The sequence below is a fragment of the Morone saxatilis genome, unplaced genomic scaffold (assembly GCF_004916995.1).
Source record: "Morone saxatilis isolate NCDOM2014 unplaced genomic scaffold, NCSU_SB_2.0 Contig20, whole genome shotgun sequence".
Taxonomy (NCBI): Eukaryota; Metazoa; Chordata; class Actinopteri; family Moronidae; genus Morone; species Morone saxatilis.
Window position 1 is genome coordinate 16,147,118 of NW_023339763.1, and position 16,722 is coordinate 16,163,839.

The following is a 16,722-nucleotide window of genomic DNA, read 5'->3' on the forward strand; positions in this document are numbered from 1 at the left end:
TTACTGACACGTCTCAGACTTTGGACTTCAATAATCAAATGAAGACTTGAAATAATGAGCATTTAGAAAGAAAAAATAGAATAGAATATGAACCAATTTTTGCAAAAGATATGTTATAATCTTAATTATTATTATTTAATATATATACATTCATTTTGTTTGCTCCCCCCTTTGTTCTGTGAAGCTACAAATGTCTTTGTAATATTTAGAATTAGATTGGCAAGAATGGACATTTTCTTTTTGCAGTCTCAGCTCGGATAAGCTTGGTTAGACTTTGTTATTCATTGACAAACATGAATTTGGTATCTCTGTTTAGCCACCAAAAGGAGATTGTCTTATCCCACAAAATAAATCAATACAAAGAATTTACCCTGGGTTGTCATGACTTTAACAAAGTAATAAAAATAAACATAAAGTGGTGGTGGGGAAATACATTTGTCTAAGTTTAGAGAGTCATATGTTTCATGTTATACTCTCATTTAAACCAACATGTTTCCGGAAATGTGTGTCGGCACTGCTGTAATGTGTGGTGGTTGTGGTGGTGCTCTTAATGGTGTGTGTGTGAATGAGTTATAGAGAGAGCAAGAGGAGGGAGGTGGGAGGAGGGTGGGTGGTGGGAGGAGAGGAGAGGGAGCAAGTGTTTACTCGAACTGACCAGGAATATTGCGCATATCTAGAAGATGAATCTGGAGGAAGGGGTTACTGGCGGACAAGCTGCGTTGGCTATGCTTTATCAGCCAGTGGTTGCCCTCGGCTGATCTCTGGACCCTCAGATTGAGCAACACAACAAGGGACAGGCAGCTTCCAAACCAGTTAGAAACAAAGACAGGACAGAGGAGAGACGTGAATCAGGGAAAGTCAGAAAGAGCCATAACAGACTGAGTTGTAATAGTGTGGCAAGGGACAGCAGTAGCTATAAAATAAGAGTTAAACATTGATAGAATCTCTCTGACGTTGAGAGGACCTTTTATTTAGGGTTTTGGGGAAGAGTATGAAAGATTTGAGAGAACAGGAGGGGGGGTCAGAGGCAGGGGTCCGATAGGAAGTAATTGTGGTGACAGCCAGTGCAAGGGGACAAGGACTCATGTGAGACAGAAGAATTTAAAAATAGGGACAAAGAGAAAGAGGGACTGGCAGACCCAAAACTAGACTTTAGAATGGGTGTTAAAAGCAAGGCTGCTGCAGCTATCGTAGTCCTGCTGCTGTTCCTCGGCTCCCTGTGGCTCCGTGAGTATTTCTGTGTGTGTGTGTGTGTTGCGCGTGTGTGGTTTCTATGTAGTACTGCTAATCTATAGAATCCCTCCCTTGTTTGAAATGCATATGCTCCAGATCAGGAATGTGTCACATGTTGTGTGGGTGCAGAATCAAGCATGGTGGTCGCACCACCAAATTTTACTCTCACGAATAATTTTAACAACATTCATATGTGGATTTTGACATGTTATCAGAATGTGATATGACAAAATTACTCTTATTTTTTATTTAATCTATTTTCAATAATGTCAGATAAATGATTGCCTTGAATAGAACAGAGAATATTTACACGTGATGCTATTTTTTAGACAAAGGAATCTTTGTCTATTTGAAGAAGTCTCCACAAATATTTAACTGTACCTCGGCTTGGCTTAGAATTATAGTTTGACAACATAAAGTACAGCTCATAACAAAAAGAAAAAAGTATCTTTTAGTGTAAGATAATAACTTAAAACATTTCATAGGAACTGGTAAAGAGTGTAAAAATGCTTCAACTGTGACCATGTGATCCTTTTCTCAAGCTTGGATTAAATTCGAGAGATTTGTGAGTCAGACTGAAAACTGAGTTTAAAGGTTTTCAAATGGAAGCATGAACAACCAGCTCTGCCTCCTCAAACAGTAGTTAAGTAAATTAAGAAACTTAAATTTAGATACAGCTCTTATTTTGTCATGGCTAGACTTCACATTCCTCTTGACATTTTTGGCATCTACTCTACAGTTTGCCACTGTCAAGTTGGAAATACATTTCTGACAGCTGTTAGACATGACTCTGTGTTTCACTTGAACTGAGGGAGTTTGGTAGTTCAGTGAGACAATGTGACAGGAAGCTCAGTAGTTCAGCAGGGTCCTCCACAGTCAGTTTGGGGGCTGATCGTTTGGGGTGTTTCTGCTGCAGACACACACCAGATTTGTGAGCAATATCACTGGCAGCTTTTGGTTGTAAGTTGGTCAATAGCATGTGGTCTGGAGACCTGCAAGGGCTCCTGAGGCAATGCCAGAAGGTCCAAAATGAAACCGAGAACTAGTTTCACTTCAGTAAGCTGACTTCACATACTGGGACATTTTTATAGCTACAACTTATCTTGCTATATAGTATAATAAAGGTGTGTGTAAGGGTCTTGTGGCCCAATAGGGCACAAATGTGTGCTTATCTTGAATGCTTGTCTTTGTGCTGTATGCTGTACAGAATGATTTGAAACATAACTCAAATTAATCAATAATGTAAGAGTCAGCCATAATTTCCCATATTAAGAAGATAGCAGATCTGTCACATGACAGTAATGCATGTTAATGAGCCATTATAAAAGAAATTATGCTCTCATCCAATTTAAAGCGGCTATAATGAATATTACAATGTATCAAATGACAATGTGAAAACATTGTGAAAGGGGTTCTCATAGTGATAAACCTATAGAGAATTATCTGAATCTCTCCTTGGCTTTATAGAGATTTATAGTGAGTTTCAGTTCATTGTTAAGCTTTCCAGTCTGCAACTTTACTTTTTTGATTCAAGCTCTCTGCTCTCTGAGTGCTGTTTTTTGTGAAAGACCTCTAAAAACCCACTATACATTCAACATCAAACAGCAGACAGACACAGGTAGCAACTAGCTGGAGAACATAGTGGAGCACTTAGCAGCTAAAGGGACATATTTACTTAAGAATGTGGTAGAGACCAAAACTGTAGCTGAAAGAGACTGAATGTTGGATTCTTCAGGTTGCCAGAAACATGACTCCAAATGAAGGACGATGTTTCTCGAATGGTCAACTGCTGGATGTGTAATAAGCAACTGTTTGTTCGCCATATCAACTTAAAAGGTGAATGATATGTCAGTGTTGTGTTCACAGCTTGTTTCTGCTGCACCCTAGTGTCCTAAAAACAATTACACCTACAATTGTAGGTTTAATGTACAGAAATTTCCATTGGCCCCTAATTCCTAATAATTAATTTAGAGATGCAAACCTATAATTTGGATGTGATAAATACACCCATACAGCTCAGAATGTCCCTGTATTTGAAACATAGCATTCAAGTCTAGTTTCAGTGGGAAAATACAAACAAAAATCAACTGTTGTCTTGTTTCTCTTTACGATGTCTCACTGCAGAGGGAGGTTTGGATTACCACTGGGATTCTTGTTTAAAAGGTTATAATCAGGAGAACAAGGTAAGAGCACAAGCAGATTATACAGCAGTTCACCACTTACTGCATTTCCTCCATAAGGTTCATTTTGTGGAGCAGATGGCCAATTTGAATGTGGTGAATCACTTCCGCGTTCTCTCTTTCTTTGTCCCCTGTCAATCGCCCCCCACACTCACGGCACTCATGCACCTCCTATCCCCCCACTGTCAGCTTCACCAGCTGTACAACAGCAGCGGGGCCGATGGGGCTGATGGGCCGCAGGTCCTGGAGGGGTGCCCTGGTCAGACCTTCCAGGTGTCACTTCTGGTCTCCCACCTGCTGGCTGCACCGGTCGACACCTCCGACGTGCTGTTGCATCCGTATCTTTCCAGCTGGGATGAGCTTGTGAGGTAAGATCATCAGATAAAGCAGAAGAGATACATTCATTTACAGCCACTAGAAAAAATTATGTAATTTATGGTTCATGGGATAATCTGGACTCTGTAAGATGATTCATCCTGTTCTGTGTTACTCTACCAGATTTATGGAAGCTCTGGGCCCAATGGTTGGACTGATATCTAAGGAGATAGAAAGCAAGACCTCTTTAATCCGACAACTAGCCCAGTTGGCAGAAAAGAACCCTGAAGAAGAGCTGGGCCTAGATGTTCACTCAGTAAACACTGTGAACACAGAGAACAATCTGGAGGCCTCACAGTACACTGGTGCTTATCGTTCTGTGCGCTCCATGATCTCGGTGGAGCTGAGCCAAGGACTGGTGGACTTTGACCGCCAGACGGATTCTGGATGCCGGACTCTTCTGCGTCTGCATCGCGCTCTGCTTTGGCTGAAGCTCTTTCTGGAGAAGCTGGCTGAGACACCTGTGGCCGGCCGGCTCAGGAGCCCCTCAGAGCTGTGTCGTGAGGCCTACAAGAACACACTTGCGAACCACCACGCCTGGTTTGTACGCAGGGCTGCCGAGCTGGCCTTCATTGCCATGCCAGAGCGGGGTTTCTTCTTCAGGCTGGTGTGTGTGCAGAACCAAGAGGATCTGAGCGCAGTGCTGATCAAAGTGGTTAAGGCCATTGGAGAAGTTTATGACAGGACGCAGAAAGCCCTGGAGGAAAATGGCATGCTGGACTTGCCATAGTAAAGGGGGCTATCCGACTGGACAAACAGCTTCCACTGTTTTACCATGTATTGTACCGTCCTCAAGATATTATGGGCATCACACATGAACGTCTAGCTACAAGCGAGGTCTCAACTTTCCAAGGAAACATGAACAGGCTTGATTTTTTACCACTAAAATTCACACGTGCCATATTTTTTCCTTCCAACCAAAGTGCCGTGTCAACAATCAACTAATGCTGAAAGTCAGTTTGCTTTCAGTCTGTAGACATTCCTCATCAAATTATATGAGATCACAACTTAGAGGAGGAGGCAGCTGACACAGATTGTGAATTATTTAAGCAGGTGGACACAATAGCATGAACACCACACATCTAAAGTAATCCATGGCAGCAACCCTGCAGTAAATAAAGTATTAGTGGAGCTTATAATGTTCTCTAGGCTGTGTCACAGGGGCAGGGATTTTGTAATGGATTGCATCAGATTGCACAGTTCATGTTTTTGTGCCAACCACACTATGTGATTGTTTTTTTTTTTTTTACATTCAAATTCTGTTGAAAATGACTGTTGTTTTAATTGTACTCTGTGATTTAGTATGCTACCTCAAAACCGGCTAGGTCTAGATGCTTTGTAGCCCTAAAATCTGGGACCAATCTATCCTGATTAGAGAGATATTACACGCAAATATGTACTGAACAAAGGACAATATGATCCTCACAGTAACTCTGTTGTGAGTGTGGAGTATTCATTTTCAGTTTTACACTGTGAGTTTTTGTATCATGTTCAGAATGATTAAATATCTGGGAAAAAAGAAAAAAGAAGAGAGAATCTAGTTGCATATTTTCTGACGTACTTGGTCCAGTAATGTAAGAACTTTGACATTTAAATGCCACTGAACTGTTGTGTAATATTATCTACTCTCTAGGAAAGGGTCCAGAACTCTAATCTTTACTTTCCTAACATCAGGGATATAAGGTGTGCCCCTCCTACCTGGGCACAGTTTGTGGATATGAACAGGCTTTTGAACCTTAATGCAAAAGGCTTTTCCTTCATAATATCTCTTTGTCTGTAATAAAATATTATGTCATGGCTGAAATATTAGAAAAAGCCCTGATCTGATGAGCACCAAAGGGTTGCAGATTATTCAGTATTGTAATATATAGGATGTGTGTGTAACAGATAGAATAGCGTGCACAAGTATTTGACACAGGTGCTACTCTTGATCACACTATTTTAAACCCACAAGTACCTCTAATGCTACGTAATCCTGGCTTTCTCCCTTTTCCCCGCACTGTGTTCTCTCTTTCTCAAGAAGAGACAGTGAAGAATCGAGAGATAAGAATAGAGCCCGAGAGTGAACAGGAGACAAGAGTTGGTTGAAGGTCAGTAAGCGGAAGTACACTTCAGCTGTAATCTTGTCAAGCAGTCGGCGGTAGACTGTATTAAAGCAACTCCCAAATGAGAAAAAAAAGCCCAACCTAAAACAGGATCCACACATTTCCAAGCGTAGGCCAGTCACATGGAAGGCTGGACCTCCTCTTTTTCTTCTACTTGTTACTGGTATGTGTGCAGAGGTTACCGTTGGTGACCACTGGTGCTGTAGGGATGTAGGCTGTAAGGATTAAGGGGAATGAGATTACATAAGATTATATCCACCTGACGCTACTTTTGACATTGGCTGGCTTCTTTTTCTGTCCCCTACAGAGGCCATTCTACATTATATTCATATATATATATATTCATAATGAGCCATGATAAAATGATTTGGATTGTGCTCATTCCACCTTAATCTCAGTGCCTGTCCCCTAATATCAAATCCCTTCTGTCATCCTATGATAACACCAAACACTAAGAGATGACTGAGAGGCAGAGGCAAAAATGAGGCGCGAGTCTGAGTTCCCTTAAATGACATTTATTAATTTATCTATCTTGGTTTGCAGTAAACATGAGCAAAAATATACATACAGTAAGAGCATAAAATAAAGATCCAGAATAGAAATATCATCCTTTTGGGGTGAGAGTATCTCAACAACAAATTTCATGGATTTCTTTCTTGAACTATCCTTGCACCACAGTCTTCAATTTAAGACAAGGGGGTTAGGTGGGGGTAATGAAGATTATTCCTTATTTGAAACATTAATAGTTGACTCTCTCTGACATTTGTGTTGGGCCCTGTTGTGTTTTTCTTCTGGAGAATTTCTGAAGGTTTTACACTTGAAAGTTCTCTGAAAGCACAGCTCATTCTGACGTATTCGCCGTACTTTTAATAACTTAATTCGGATACAATAGACCTCAGTGTTCAGAGAACATTCAGTGCAAGCTTCAGAGCTCAATTTAAGAGAGTAGAAAGGACACAAACAAAACAATGTTTCTACATAAAAAACAAAAACTTCTCCAACCAAGCTGTTAAAATGTTGCCATTCGTTGAATGAAATGATGAAAACCTACCAGTTAACTCCCATGACAAAATACAATCCAAGCTTATACATTTCTTTCCTCTTTACAACAAAATAGCAATAAAAATACTCTTTTATAAACAAAACACTACTTTTTATACTCTTCCATCGTGATAATGCACACTAGCAAAACTGCCGCAATGCAATATCAATATCTTTCCGTTTTCTTTCTTGGTCTGGATGATAACATGTTGCACTGATTTTGTTACAGCCTTTCCAATAAATACATCATACAGCCACAGAAGAAATAAATATATTGCTTTTTGAGGACATCTCCAAATTATCACAAAAAAATAAAAAGAAGACAAATGGAGATAATTGGAAAAAACATTCTGTGACACTGGGGGAACAACACAGTCTGTCCACCAGGAGGCACTGTTATGTTGTAGTGAAACATGTTCCTTTTGTGCGTATTATATAAGAGTAGGCCTTTTAATAACACAGGGTGTTCAGCCCTCCACCTGCATGAGATCCTTAATCGGATCTGATGCTGAGGATGTGTCAGTGCAGCACAAATAAATAAAATTTAAACTGTCATGAAGATCTTTGGTTGAAGAACTAATCTTCACATGCACATGAGTGAAACAAGAATGTCCAATTAAATGATGAAGCACATTTTGTTTAGCTGCGTTGTGATTTAAAAGGACTTCAATTAATTTATTAGTGATTAAGTAAAATAGGGTTGAATGCGTTGGGGGGGAAATTAAATGAGGAGTTAAGAAATGTTGCTTTATCCGTTTTGAGCATGTTGAGAGTGAATCAGCCGTTTGACACAAGGAGGAGGAGGAGCGACAAAGTAGGGTAAAGAAGTTCAGCGAGCCTGCTCTGGATTAGCCGACCAGATTAAGAGATTACAGTGAAATTAAGTAAGTGTTGCAGGAGTCCCAGAGGAGAAATGCATGTGAACTGGTTGGTGGACTGTCTCGAAAAACCAAAGAGAAAAAAGTGACTGTTAGAGTACATCCTTCATCATGAATGAGATGACAATCACATTAGATGTAATTGTCTTTCTTTCATTCGTCTGGATCAGATAATGAGTTCCTATTTAGACCACTGGGATGCATTTGCGAGCATACTGAGAAACACGCTGCTCTGAGAGAAATTGAGTGGTGGAGTCGAGCCAGACCTTAATGTGAGTGAACAGATGCTTGTGTTCCACATTTGCTGCGATGACATGGCAGAATCAGTCGCATTGGTACACGTTTGTGGCTGAGCCAAAATAATGTGCCTGAGTTTAAAAGTGTGACTCCACAGATTCTCTAGCCAATATTTGCAGGTGTTTCTTACAATTTTGTGTGCCTGTACTGCGCAATGAATGCACGTTAAGTAAACAGCTCCAGCACCAAATTCAGGCCTAATCTATGATTTTTTTTCTTCTCATGAAGTTGGTTGTTCAAACTGGTTGTCTAGTTATAAGGATGAACATGACAACAAAAAAACAAATTAAATGAAAAATAAATATCCTTCTGTGTGGTCAAGGAAACAAATCTCCATTTCTGATAATTTCCTACAGACCTATAAAACAAAGCTCTGACGCACTAACAACTCATATTCAAGACTATTGTCAACTTAAAAAGAATATGGAAACTATACATTTTGATATCCTGGATGAATATTTTAGAGGATTATAATGAGTATGAATGAAACAAAGGGAGCAAACACAAAATTTCTATATCCCATTCCTCCAAAAATGTACATCAATTAATTCAGTTTCACAAAAAAGAAAAAAAAGCACACTTCCAGTGCAAATCAATACAAAATATGACAAAGGCATCTATTCCTGATATATGAAATAGATGCAACACACGCAAAAAAACCTCTAAATATTTATGTTAACTGAGACACTAGAAAATGGCTGTTGGTTTAACTTTACGACACAGTGACAGAGAGTGTAACGTCATTGCGCAGCAGGAGGATCCTTTTTGCTGTTTTCATTTGACATTCAGGTGGTTGTTTGAGCTAACTGACTGAATAGGAGTTTTGGGGCCAAATAAATCATGTTTTTGTCAACTTACTGTGGTGTAATACATCTGACATATGACTGATGTACTGCCTCCTATCATAATTAATTTGGCATCCAAAATGTGAATCACATTTGCTTTATAAATTGCACTCAGGTCAAACAACCAGTGTGAATATCAAATGATAATTATTTAATGGAAGTCTTCATCTGAAGAATGGACTCAAGCATTCATAGTGTACGCCACTTAATGAATATTGCACATTGCATGCAACTTCCCGACCTACAGTATGAAATGAATGTGAGTGGAACACACACGCAAACACACACACACACACGCACACACACTCTTAAAGGTTTTGAACTCTACTGTAACTTTGGAGATGCCTATCTTAACTGTATGTTGTGGTAGAAACACACACTTGCTGTGCGTGAGGTTTAATAGATTACAGTGTGGTCCCCCCGGTGGTCACTGGCTTAACATTACCTTATTTCACACTTAGCAGAGAGGTGGGACACAGGGGCCTCCTGCCCTCATAGCACACTAAAGACAATACACACATGCAAAATGGCTTCATCTCTGCATCCATCCATCAAGATATATGCGAGTCTGTTGGATTATTCTTTTAAGTGCAACAAAATAGACGTACTGATATAAGGTTATGATACCATATAAATACTGTAGATATACACATTTTGGATTGTAACTTGTGTATATTCATATATAGAGGGATACTCTATAAGGAGGCAGCAGGAGGGGAGCAGCAATAAAGTGGAAATGTTGCTGATCCTTGCAAACTTTGAAAACACATGTTCACATCCTTTACATCCCCTAGTTTGTCATGCAGTATAAATAGACGTCATCTCAAACTAATTTACAGAAAATAATTCGTCCCAAAGCTCACAGACAGAAATAATGACAGGATTACCACCCTTTTATTCTCGCCTCACCTCTTCACATGACTGGACAAACTATTTCCGCCCAAAATTTGGGGGGGGGTGTAAACAAATCCTAAAAAGGGTGTGAATACTGAGATTTGTTTCTGTGTATGTGCAGTGTTGCAGAGAATGAATACAGTAGTTTTCAGGAGAGGAAAAAGGTCAACCTAGTTATTAGTGTTGATCCTCAGCTTGAAAGACACTCTTCCAGCAAACTTGTCTCTTTCACTTCCGATAGGAATGTTGTTGGCGTTGATCTTGCACTCGATGTTGACATCTTGATTGGCAGTAATGTTAAGGAACTTGACGGCAACCAAAGGCTGAGAGTAGTTCACCTGTAAAAACAGATCCAAGGACAACTTTAAGCACAGGAGCTAATTTATTCTGTCTGGTACATCTTTAAAAAACTGTCTGGAGATTCATTATACAAGCTGCTCGGTAATTAACAGCACTGTTTACCAAATGAAGCAATATTTGGATTTATTTGGACACAATCTTACCTGAGCTTTCTTGCCATAGTAAGGGTAGTACATAAGGTTGAAAGTGCCATTTGGAGGGAAGTACAGCAGCTCTCCAATTTTTTCAGTGTCTTCTCTCTAAGGGGGTAAAACAACTTTATCAGTGACAGCCTGAAAGATCACTTCATGTAGGAAAGAAGGAAGTGAGCCTCATTGAGCTCCTTCTTTGCTCTAATTCTCATCTCCTACGCCAACACTCTAGTTCAGCAGTCTATTTAATGCAAAACACCTAATCTCAATACATATATTATACATATATCTACAATCTATACTACTACTATGTATGTTTAAACATAATCTAAAGTCTAAAAACACAGATTCTTCCCTGTTCTTACCCATTCATCTTTGCCAACTTTGTATCTCTGAGTGAGCAAATTAATGGAACACAATGGAAAAAAAGACAAGTGGTGTAAATGACAAAGTGGCATGCGACACCGATATGATAGATGAAACAATATAAACAGATGGATGAAAGATAATGGAGATGGGCGACCGGTGGCATATTGCAGATGAGAGTGAGACACAATAGCTATGAATGGGCTGAAATCCAAATTGTTATATTACGCCTTTCATTGTGAAAGACAAAAAGGGATTACCTTTGCACCACAGGTGACATACGGAGCCTGTCCATCCTTTCCTGGCAGCATCCCAATCACCTGGTGAGAGAGAACAAGACAACATAATCTTGATATTGACTTTGTTTTTATTTTACCAATATAATGTTTTCCTCATTCCCAACCAGTTTTTATTATCTCAGTCACTCCATGTCTCCTAGCAACACCATCCCTTTCCTTTCCCTCTTTCTCTTTCATACCCGATTCAGCTTGATGATGATGCATGGTTTGCCCGACTCGTATCCATAGTAACGGTCATTCATTCCAGAGCATTCCTCCAGAATTGTGCGGTTGAACTGACAGGAGCGCTTCGGGTTGTTCTTCACATCGCCGCTGTCCTCCTGCACGAAGTACTGGTCTGGGGTGCACTCGTCATTTTTCTGGGCCTGGACGGAGTTGTTGTAGGCTGCAGGGGGAGACAGCGGGAGGGATGGGCGGGTTATTTTGTTTGTAAGAGCTTATGACTCAACTAAAACCCTGGTGCAAGGCAATCTCCTACCCGCTGACTGTAAAGGAATTATCTACTATTAGGTAAAAACAATTCATTCTAGATCGTTGGATAATCCACAGCAGTAAGCTTTTTTAGTCACTGTACGAGAAGCAGACTTACGTGCCAGGAACTTGTCCAGGGCCTGAGCGTACATGTCCCAGCTCTCAGTGTTATGGATGTTATAGACAATCTCAAAGGTCTCATCTGCTTTGGGTCTAATCACCATGCCTGTGAGTGACAGAGAGACAGCAGGGGAGTTCACAACACCACGGCACAGACTGTGACCTGTGTTCGTGCAGTTGGTGTCATTATTAGTTACTGCACCTGGTGTGGAGAGCCTGTCTTGCCACGTTGGTTTGTGGTCGTCCAAGGTCTGCAGCATGACGTACATGGTGAGTGCAAACATGCCAGCCAGGAAGATGTAGAAAACTACATAGAAGAGAAGAATAAGACCTGCAGAAAAAGAGAGAAGAGTTGTATCAACTGTATGCAATATCAGTGAGAAATTCAGTTATTATCACAGATTATTCAGTTTAACAGATTTGCTGTGCATTTTAAGCTTATTCAAGAGTAAATAGGTAGATCTATAGCTTATTTAGAAAAGGTAAATAATACGCATATAAATAATAAAGCGAATATATACTATTTAATTTAACATTGTACAGATACCCTACCAAAAGAAATAAACATGTCTCACATATCCTGAGTTCATATTTTAAAGTAATATCTAACTAAGCCTATGAGACTAGTTAGGAGCTAACTAGTACCCTTGCTAAATGCAAAAAGACATGTTTGTTTTTTATTTTACATTGTTAGCTAATTGTATGATTTTACAAACGTTGCTTTACACTTAATGTCATTTTAAATTGTGATGCATTCACTGTACTCTGTATTCGTATTTGTAGTCTTAACTTCTTTTTAACTCCAATTAAATTAAATTTAGTTAAATTCCATCTTTAAACATGCAAATTGGTCTTTGTAGTAACTAGCGTGTATTGTCTAAGAACAAATGTATAAAAAACAACTATTCATTGAGAATACTGTTAAACTAAGCATTACACAGGCAAGCAGTTTGTTATTTCAGCATACTGATGCTAGAGAAGCACTGCTAGCAGCACTCCTTCCCTTCTGATCAGATTTGGACAAATAATGTGGATATGTAGAAAATAATTCAGTAATATGTACTGAACTTGACATTGTGGTTGGTTATCAGCTCTCCAATGTGTCTAAACACAATGTAATACTGCCTGTGTTTATGTGTTGCTTGCTCGATAAATGCATGAGCCTCATGCCTTTACTGATTTATTATGCATTAAAGAAAAAACAATGAGATTTGTCTTTGTCATGGAGCTGGTGGCTGTGCATTACAATGAAAAGTTTTTGATTCATGGCTACATTGGCCAGACATCTGCAGTCCATTTCATAATTATCACACAGATTATGAGTATGAATAATCTTATATCTAAATTGATAATGGAGTCAGTTTCCAGCTGGGTTGTTTTATCTGTGTGGTCACTTTCTAACCAAATCATATTTACAGGAGGCCAGTTAATCCTTATAAAACTACAGGCGCTTCATTCCGCCTGCAACATCTGCCTCTTTTTTATCTCACTGACACATGAACAACCATCCTTTAGGTCCTTAAAATATCATTAATTGCACAACATGGCCGGAAATGAGGTCACTGTTGTTGCTTAATGAAAAACATAAATTATATGTTTATGCTTTCTTTCCTCACATTCTCGCACTCATCTGACAGAACTGTGGTCCGACCCCAAGCCAGAAACAGTGAGAATTAAACCAGGATTGGATGGCTACCAATTTCATTAAAGAGTTGCCCTGTCCACAGAGGGGGAGGAACGATGACAGAGAGTGACACAGGAGGAGGGAGAACAAGGACCCCCTGGAGACTGGGCCACAGGGTCAGAGATTACTGGCCATCATAGAGTAGGCCTCTTTTATCAACAGTGTAAGAAGACCATAGTGATAATGTTACATTAGACAGAAAGCGAGGCTGCAACTAATGATTGTTTTTCTGGGCGATAAATTTGTTTTCTGATTAATGGTAAAAAATAGTGACATCACTATTTCCATCGTGTGATTGCTCATTCTGTCCAATCAACAGTCCAATACCAAAATATATTTAACGTACATGATATATTTCACAAATTCAAGGAAACCTTCACATTTGAGAAGCTGGAGCTGGTGAATGTTTGGAACTTTTGCTTGATAAATGGACAATGTACATATACAAAATTGTATATGTATTTTATTCGGGTTTTATTCCAATGATGTGCTGTTTCTACTTGGAAATCAAATGCTTTTGAAGCAGTTGTTTGGTCCCATCTCAGGCATTCCTGTCTACAGAGAGAGCAGGAAAACATAAATAGCATTTTCTATCCCTCATTTTAAGCATCAACACCTGAGGCCAGCATTGGGTAGCAACTGAGTGCCCTGACCCCTGTGCCTCTGCTGGATGGCCCCCAGCGTGGAGCCCTTTCGCTCCGTCAGCAGTGCTCAACGCTGCATCTGCCTCCCCACACAGCCAGGCTTGCAGGAATCCATAACAAAATGTCAAGGGGGAAGCTGCTGTACAGGGGCCAATTACAGAGAGCGGTCTTGTTTCTCGAATTATTGGAATCTGAGGTGACATGAATGAATGGCTGAGTAAGATGGCAGAGAGCGTCCCGTCTGTCGCATGGAAAAGACCCAAGCTGAGTCATTAAATATATACAGAGTCAGCTCTCCGGGCCCCTGACCAAGCCGGAGGCACTACAGCGAGCGAGGCATCAGAGATAAGAGATAAGTGTTTAAGTGTTTTCTTCCATCATCCAGACGGGGTGTTGTGCTTACCACAAATATGAAACCACCAAGGGGAAACTGGATGTACACACGTGCTGCATACAGGGCAGAGCGTGCAGCCAGGGTGGCTTCCCCCCTGGCAAAGAGGGTGTTAGGTTTACAGTCTGCCCTCTCAGTCCGTGCTGATGATGGACAGGGAGGCATCTCTCTTTCACCCTGGTTTTGTTTGCAGACGGCAGTTGAAAGCAAAGAATAAAAGGCCAGGGCGGGATGGTCCAGCATCCTATCCTTTCTTCAGTAATAATGGCAGGAGGTGTCTCTTTTCTTTCAGAATTAATTAGCAGGACATGCTGCTCAATTGCTTTGTAAAATTGTAATCAAACTAAAAATAAAAGAATAAATAGCTTTGAGCTGTGGTTCTATTAATGTTAAACCATTTATTATCTTGCATATGGTCTGCAATCTTACACCAAGACCAGCCTCATGGTTTTGTTGCTTATTTGGTCCTTTGAGGCTGTGTTGCAGTAGGAGCCTTTTGTTGTTTTTTGGAAGTGGGAGGTGCAGAACACTTAATTAGTCCTTTTTTAGATAGAGGTAGTTGTTTGACCGTGTTTGCCCGGTGTCAGCTGGTGGCAACGTAACATCAAAATTGTAGGACTGTTCTACTTTATCAAGGCTATTTCCATATCATTAGCTCTGTACACAAAGCAGAACACACAAGCAAGGGTTATGTGTTTCATCCTCAAAGAAGCCTTTGATCTGCTCCTCTGAACATACATTACACTGCATAATTAAGTATGAACAACAGATTTGCTTTTTAAAAAGACTGGCAACCTGACAGTGGTGTTTTCTCAGTGCATGCTGAGATAAGTGGCTATAGAAAATGGAGGGATGGACTGCAGAAGTGGAAGTAGAGGTACAGTACATACAGTGTATGCAACATCAGGAAATGAGAAAGTACTGAGGTGAAATGCAGGCCTACATGTAGTGGCAAACTACAGAAATAGCCTAATTAACAAGCCTTAGAGAGCACAGCTTAAAAAGGCCACCAGACCTTAAAGCACCTGGGACGCACTGAGCTGGATTAAGTCGTACACTGCAGGAGGATTCCAGCAAAGGAAGCTATAGTCATTGATTTCCAACTTTGCACTAATAGTACAATGTCCATTCATGAAACATTATCACCAGAATACCACTGCAAGTAAAATCACTGTCAGCATTACGCCAACCACAAACTCTGTTGCCATCGAGATCCTGTTCCCGGTGAAAGATCAAAAATAAAATAAATTCCTGAAAGTGATTTACTTTGCTAGATCCTACATCCTGAATTGATACCTTCCCCATCAGCCAATGAAGTCATTAGATTAGGATTAAATCCCTCACTGATTTACACTCACTGGGAGGGGCCGGGTTGGAGGTGATACAAATAGCATTTGGCCCTCGGCTTTACCCAGATTAAAACGCTCCAATGTCATTAGAACAGAGCCATATGCGCCCTATCATTTCATGAATGTTTGAAATAGTTGCAGGCTGGCTGTATGGCAGAAAAGGGGACGGTTTATGGCAATACTCCTGTGTTACATAGAAACTGGGATTGGATTTTCCCTCAAAATCTCTGGGTGGGGGGGGGAGAGCCTGACAAATGAATGACATCATGTTGAATGCTCATTAGATAAAGCTGCAGGAAAGCAAACATATTTCTGCTTAACTTCTCCCTTTTAAAAAAGTCTTCCCTGCAGCAGAATTCATGTTAAAGCTAACTAAAGCACTTCCACTGAGAGGAGCTGATGGTGTGCACTTTGCAACAGAGAGGAACCTGTTCCAGCAGCAGTGCTGCAGTAATCTGGTTAATTCAGATGTAAAATAAGACCATATGCCTCCACCCTTATGTTGAGCGCATTGCGCAGGGAAATCACCGCCACAAATTAATAAATAAATAAAGAAACTAGGCAGAACTAGATTTTTTTTTTTTTCGGCCGGCTTCCACAGGAGCGGTGCCGCATTCAGGATTCAGGTCCAGAATGTATTAGTGCACAGCGACATCTCATCACAGGCACACTGAGGGGGAATCATCAGCCCAACCGAGCTCTATCCGGGTGAAATTGTTATAATAAATACACTCTTTAATATCTGAAGGAGTCCTCTCTTGACGCACCACGGTGAGCCTTCAGGAGAGGTTTAAGAGACTATGACAGAGACCTGTTACAGAGCCCAGGGACCATGTTTGCTGCATTGCTGTAGCTGGACCAGTACTCACCCCAGCTGCTCGCTGTCCTGCCCAGAAACTCCCTCGTCCTCGGGTTCCATATAAACTCCTTCCACTCGCTTTTTTCTCCATCCTTTGCCATTTTCTCATACAATGAAGTTCGGACCCCAAACCTGTAATGAACGCGCCCTAATGCAATGAGAGCCGGGTTGCAACAACAGACAGCAGAGAGAGAGAGAGA

The 16,722-nt window shown here is 40.5% G+C and overlaps 2 protein-coding genes across 4 annotated transcripts in view; one reads left to right on the top strand and one right to left on the bottom strand.

The window, feature by feature from the left end:
- The first annotated feature begins 650 nt into the window (after positions 1 to 650).
- On the top strand, positions 651 to 7,252 carry gltpd2 (glycolipid transfer protein domain containing 2). Of its 2 annotated transcripts, XM_035666160.1 has the most exons (5): positions 651 to 1,227; positions 2,969 to 3,069; positions 3,358 to 3,416; positions 3,603 to 3,781; positions 3,912 to 7,252. In XM_035666160.1, the coding sequence occupies exons 2-5, from the start codon at positions 2,991 to 2,993 to the stop codon at positions 4,516 to 4,518; spliced, it is 924 nt and encodes a 307-aa protein (XP_035522053.1). In that variant the 5' UTR covers positions 651 to 1,227; positions 2,969 to 2,990; the 3' UTR covers positions 4,519 to 7,252. The 2 variants fall into 2 exon arrangements, with proteins under 2 accessions (XP_035522053.1, XP_035522054.1); XM_035666161.1 differs by lacking the exon at positions 2,969 to 3,069.
- Positions 6,419 to 16,722, bottom strand: part of atp1b2b (ATPase Na+/K+ transporting subunit beta 2b) — a 10,662-nt gene continuing 358 nt past the window's right edge. The window contains exons 2-8 of one of the 2 annotated variants that reach the window (XM_035666163.1): positions 16,533 to 16,654; positions 11,798 to 11,926; positions 11,594 to 11,701; positions 11,184 to 11,389; positions 10,966 to 11,025; positions 10,352 to 10,447; positions 6,419 to 10,186 (exon numbers count right to left, since the gene is read on the bottom strand). In XM_035666163.1, the coding sequence (XP_035522056.1) occupies positions 10,019 to 10,186; positions 10,352 to 10,447; positions 10,966 to 11,025; positions 11,184 to 11,389; positions 11,594 to 11,701; positions 11,798 to 11,926; positions 16,533 to 16,623 (858 nt within the window). In that variant the 5' untranslated portion in view covers positions 16,624 to 16,654 and the 3' untranslated portion in view covers positions 6,419 to 10,018. Of the gene's footprint in view, positions 10,187 to 10,351; positions 10,448 to 10,965; positions 11,026 to 11,183; positions 11,390 to 11,593; positions 11,702 to 11,797; positions 11,927 to 16,532; positions 16,671 to 16,722 lie in introns of both variants that reach the window. The other variant, XM_035666162.1, reaches the window with a different exon arrangement.

Bases quoted from the DNA above. Each gene is read 5' to 3' on its own strand.
- gltpd2 (XM_035666160.1), top strand. From the start codon at position 2,991: ATGAAGGACGATGTTTCTCGAATGGTCAACTGCTGGATGTGTAATAAG. The intron at 3,417-3,602 runs GTAAGAGCACAA...CCCCACTGTCAG, and splicing joins GTTATAATCAGGAGAACAAG to CTTCACCAGCTGTACAACAG. The intron at 3,782-3,911 runs GTAAGATCATCA...TTACTCTACCAG, and splicing joins AGCTGGGATGAGCTTGTGAG to ATTTATGGAAGCTCTGGGCC.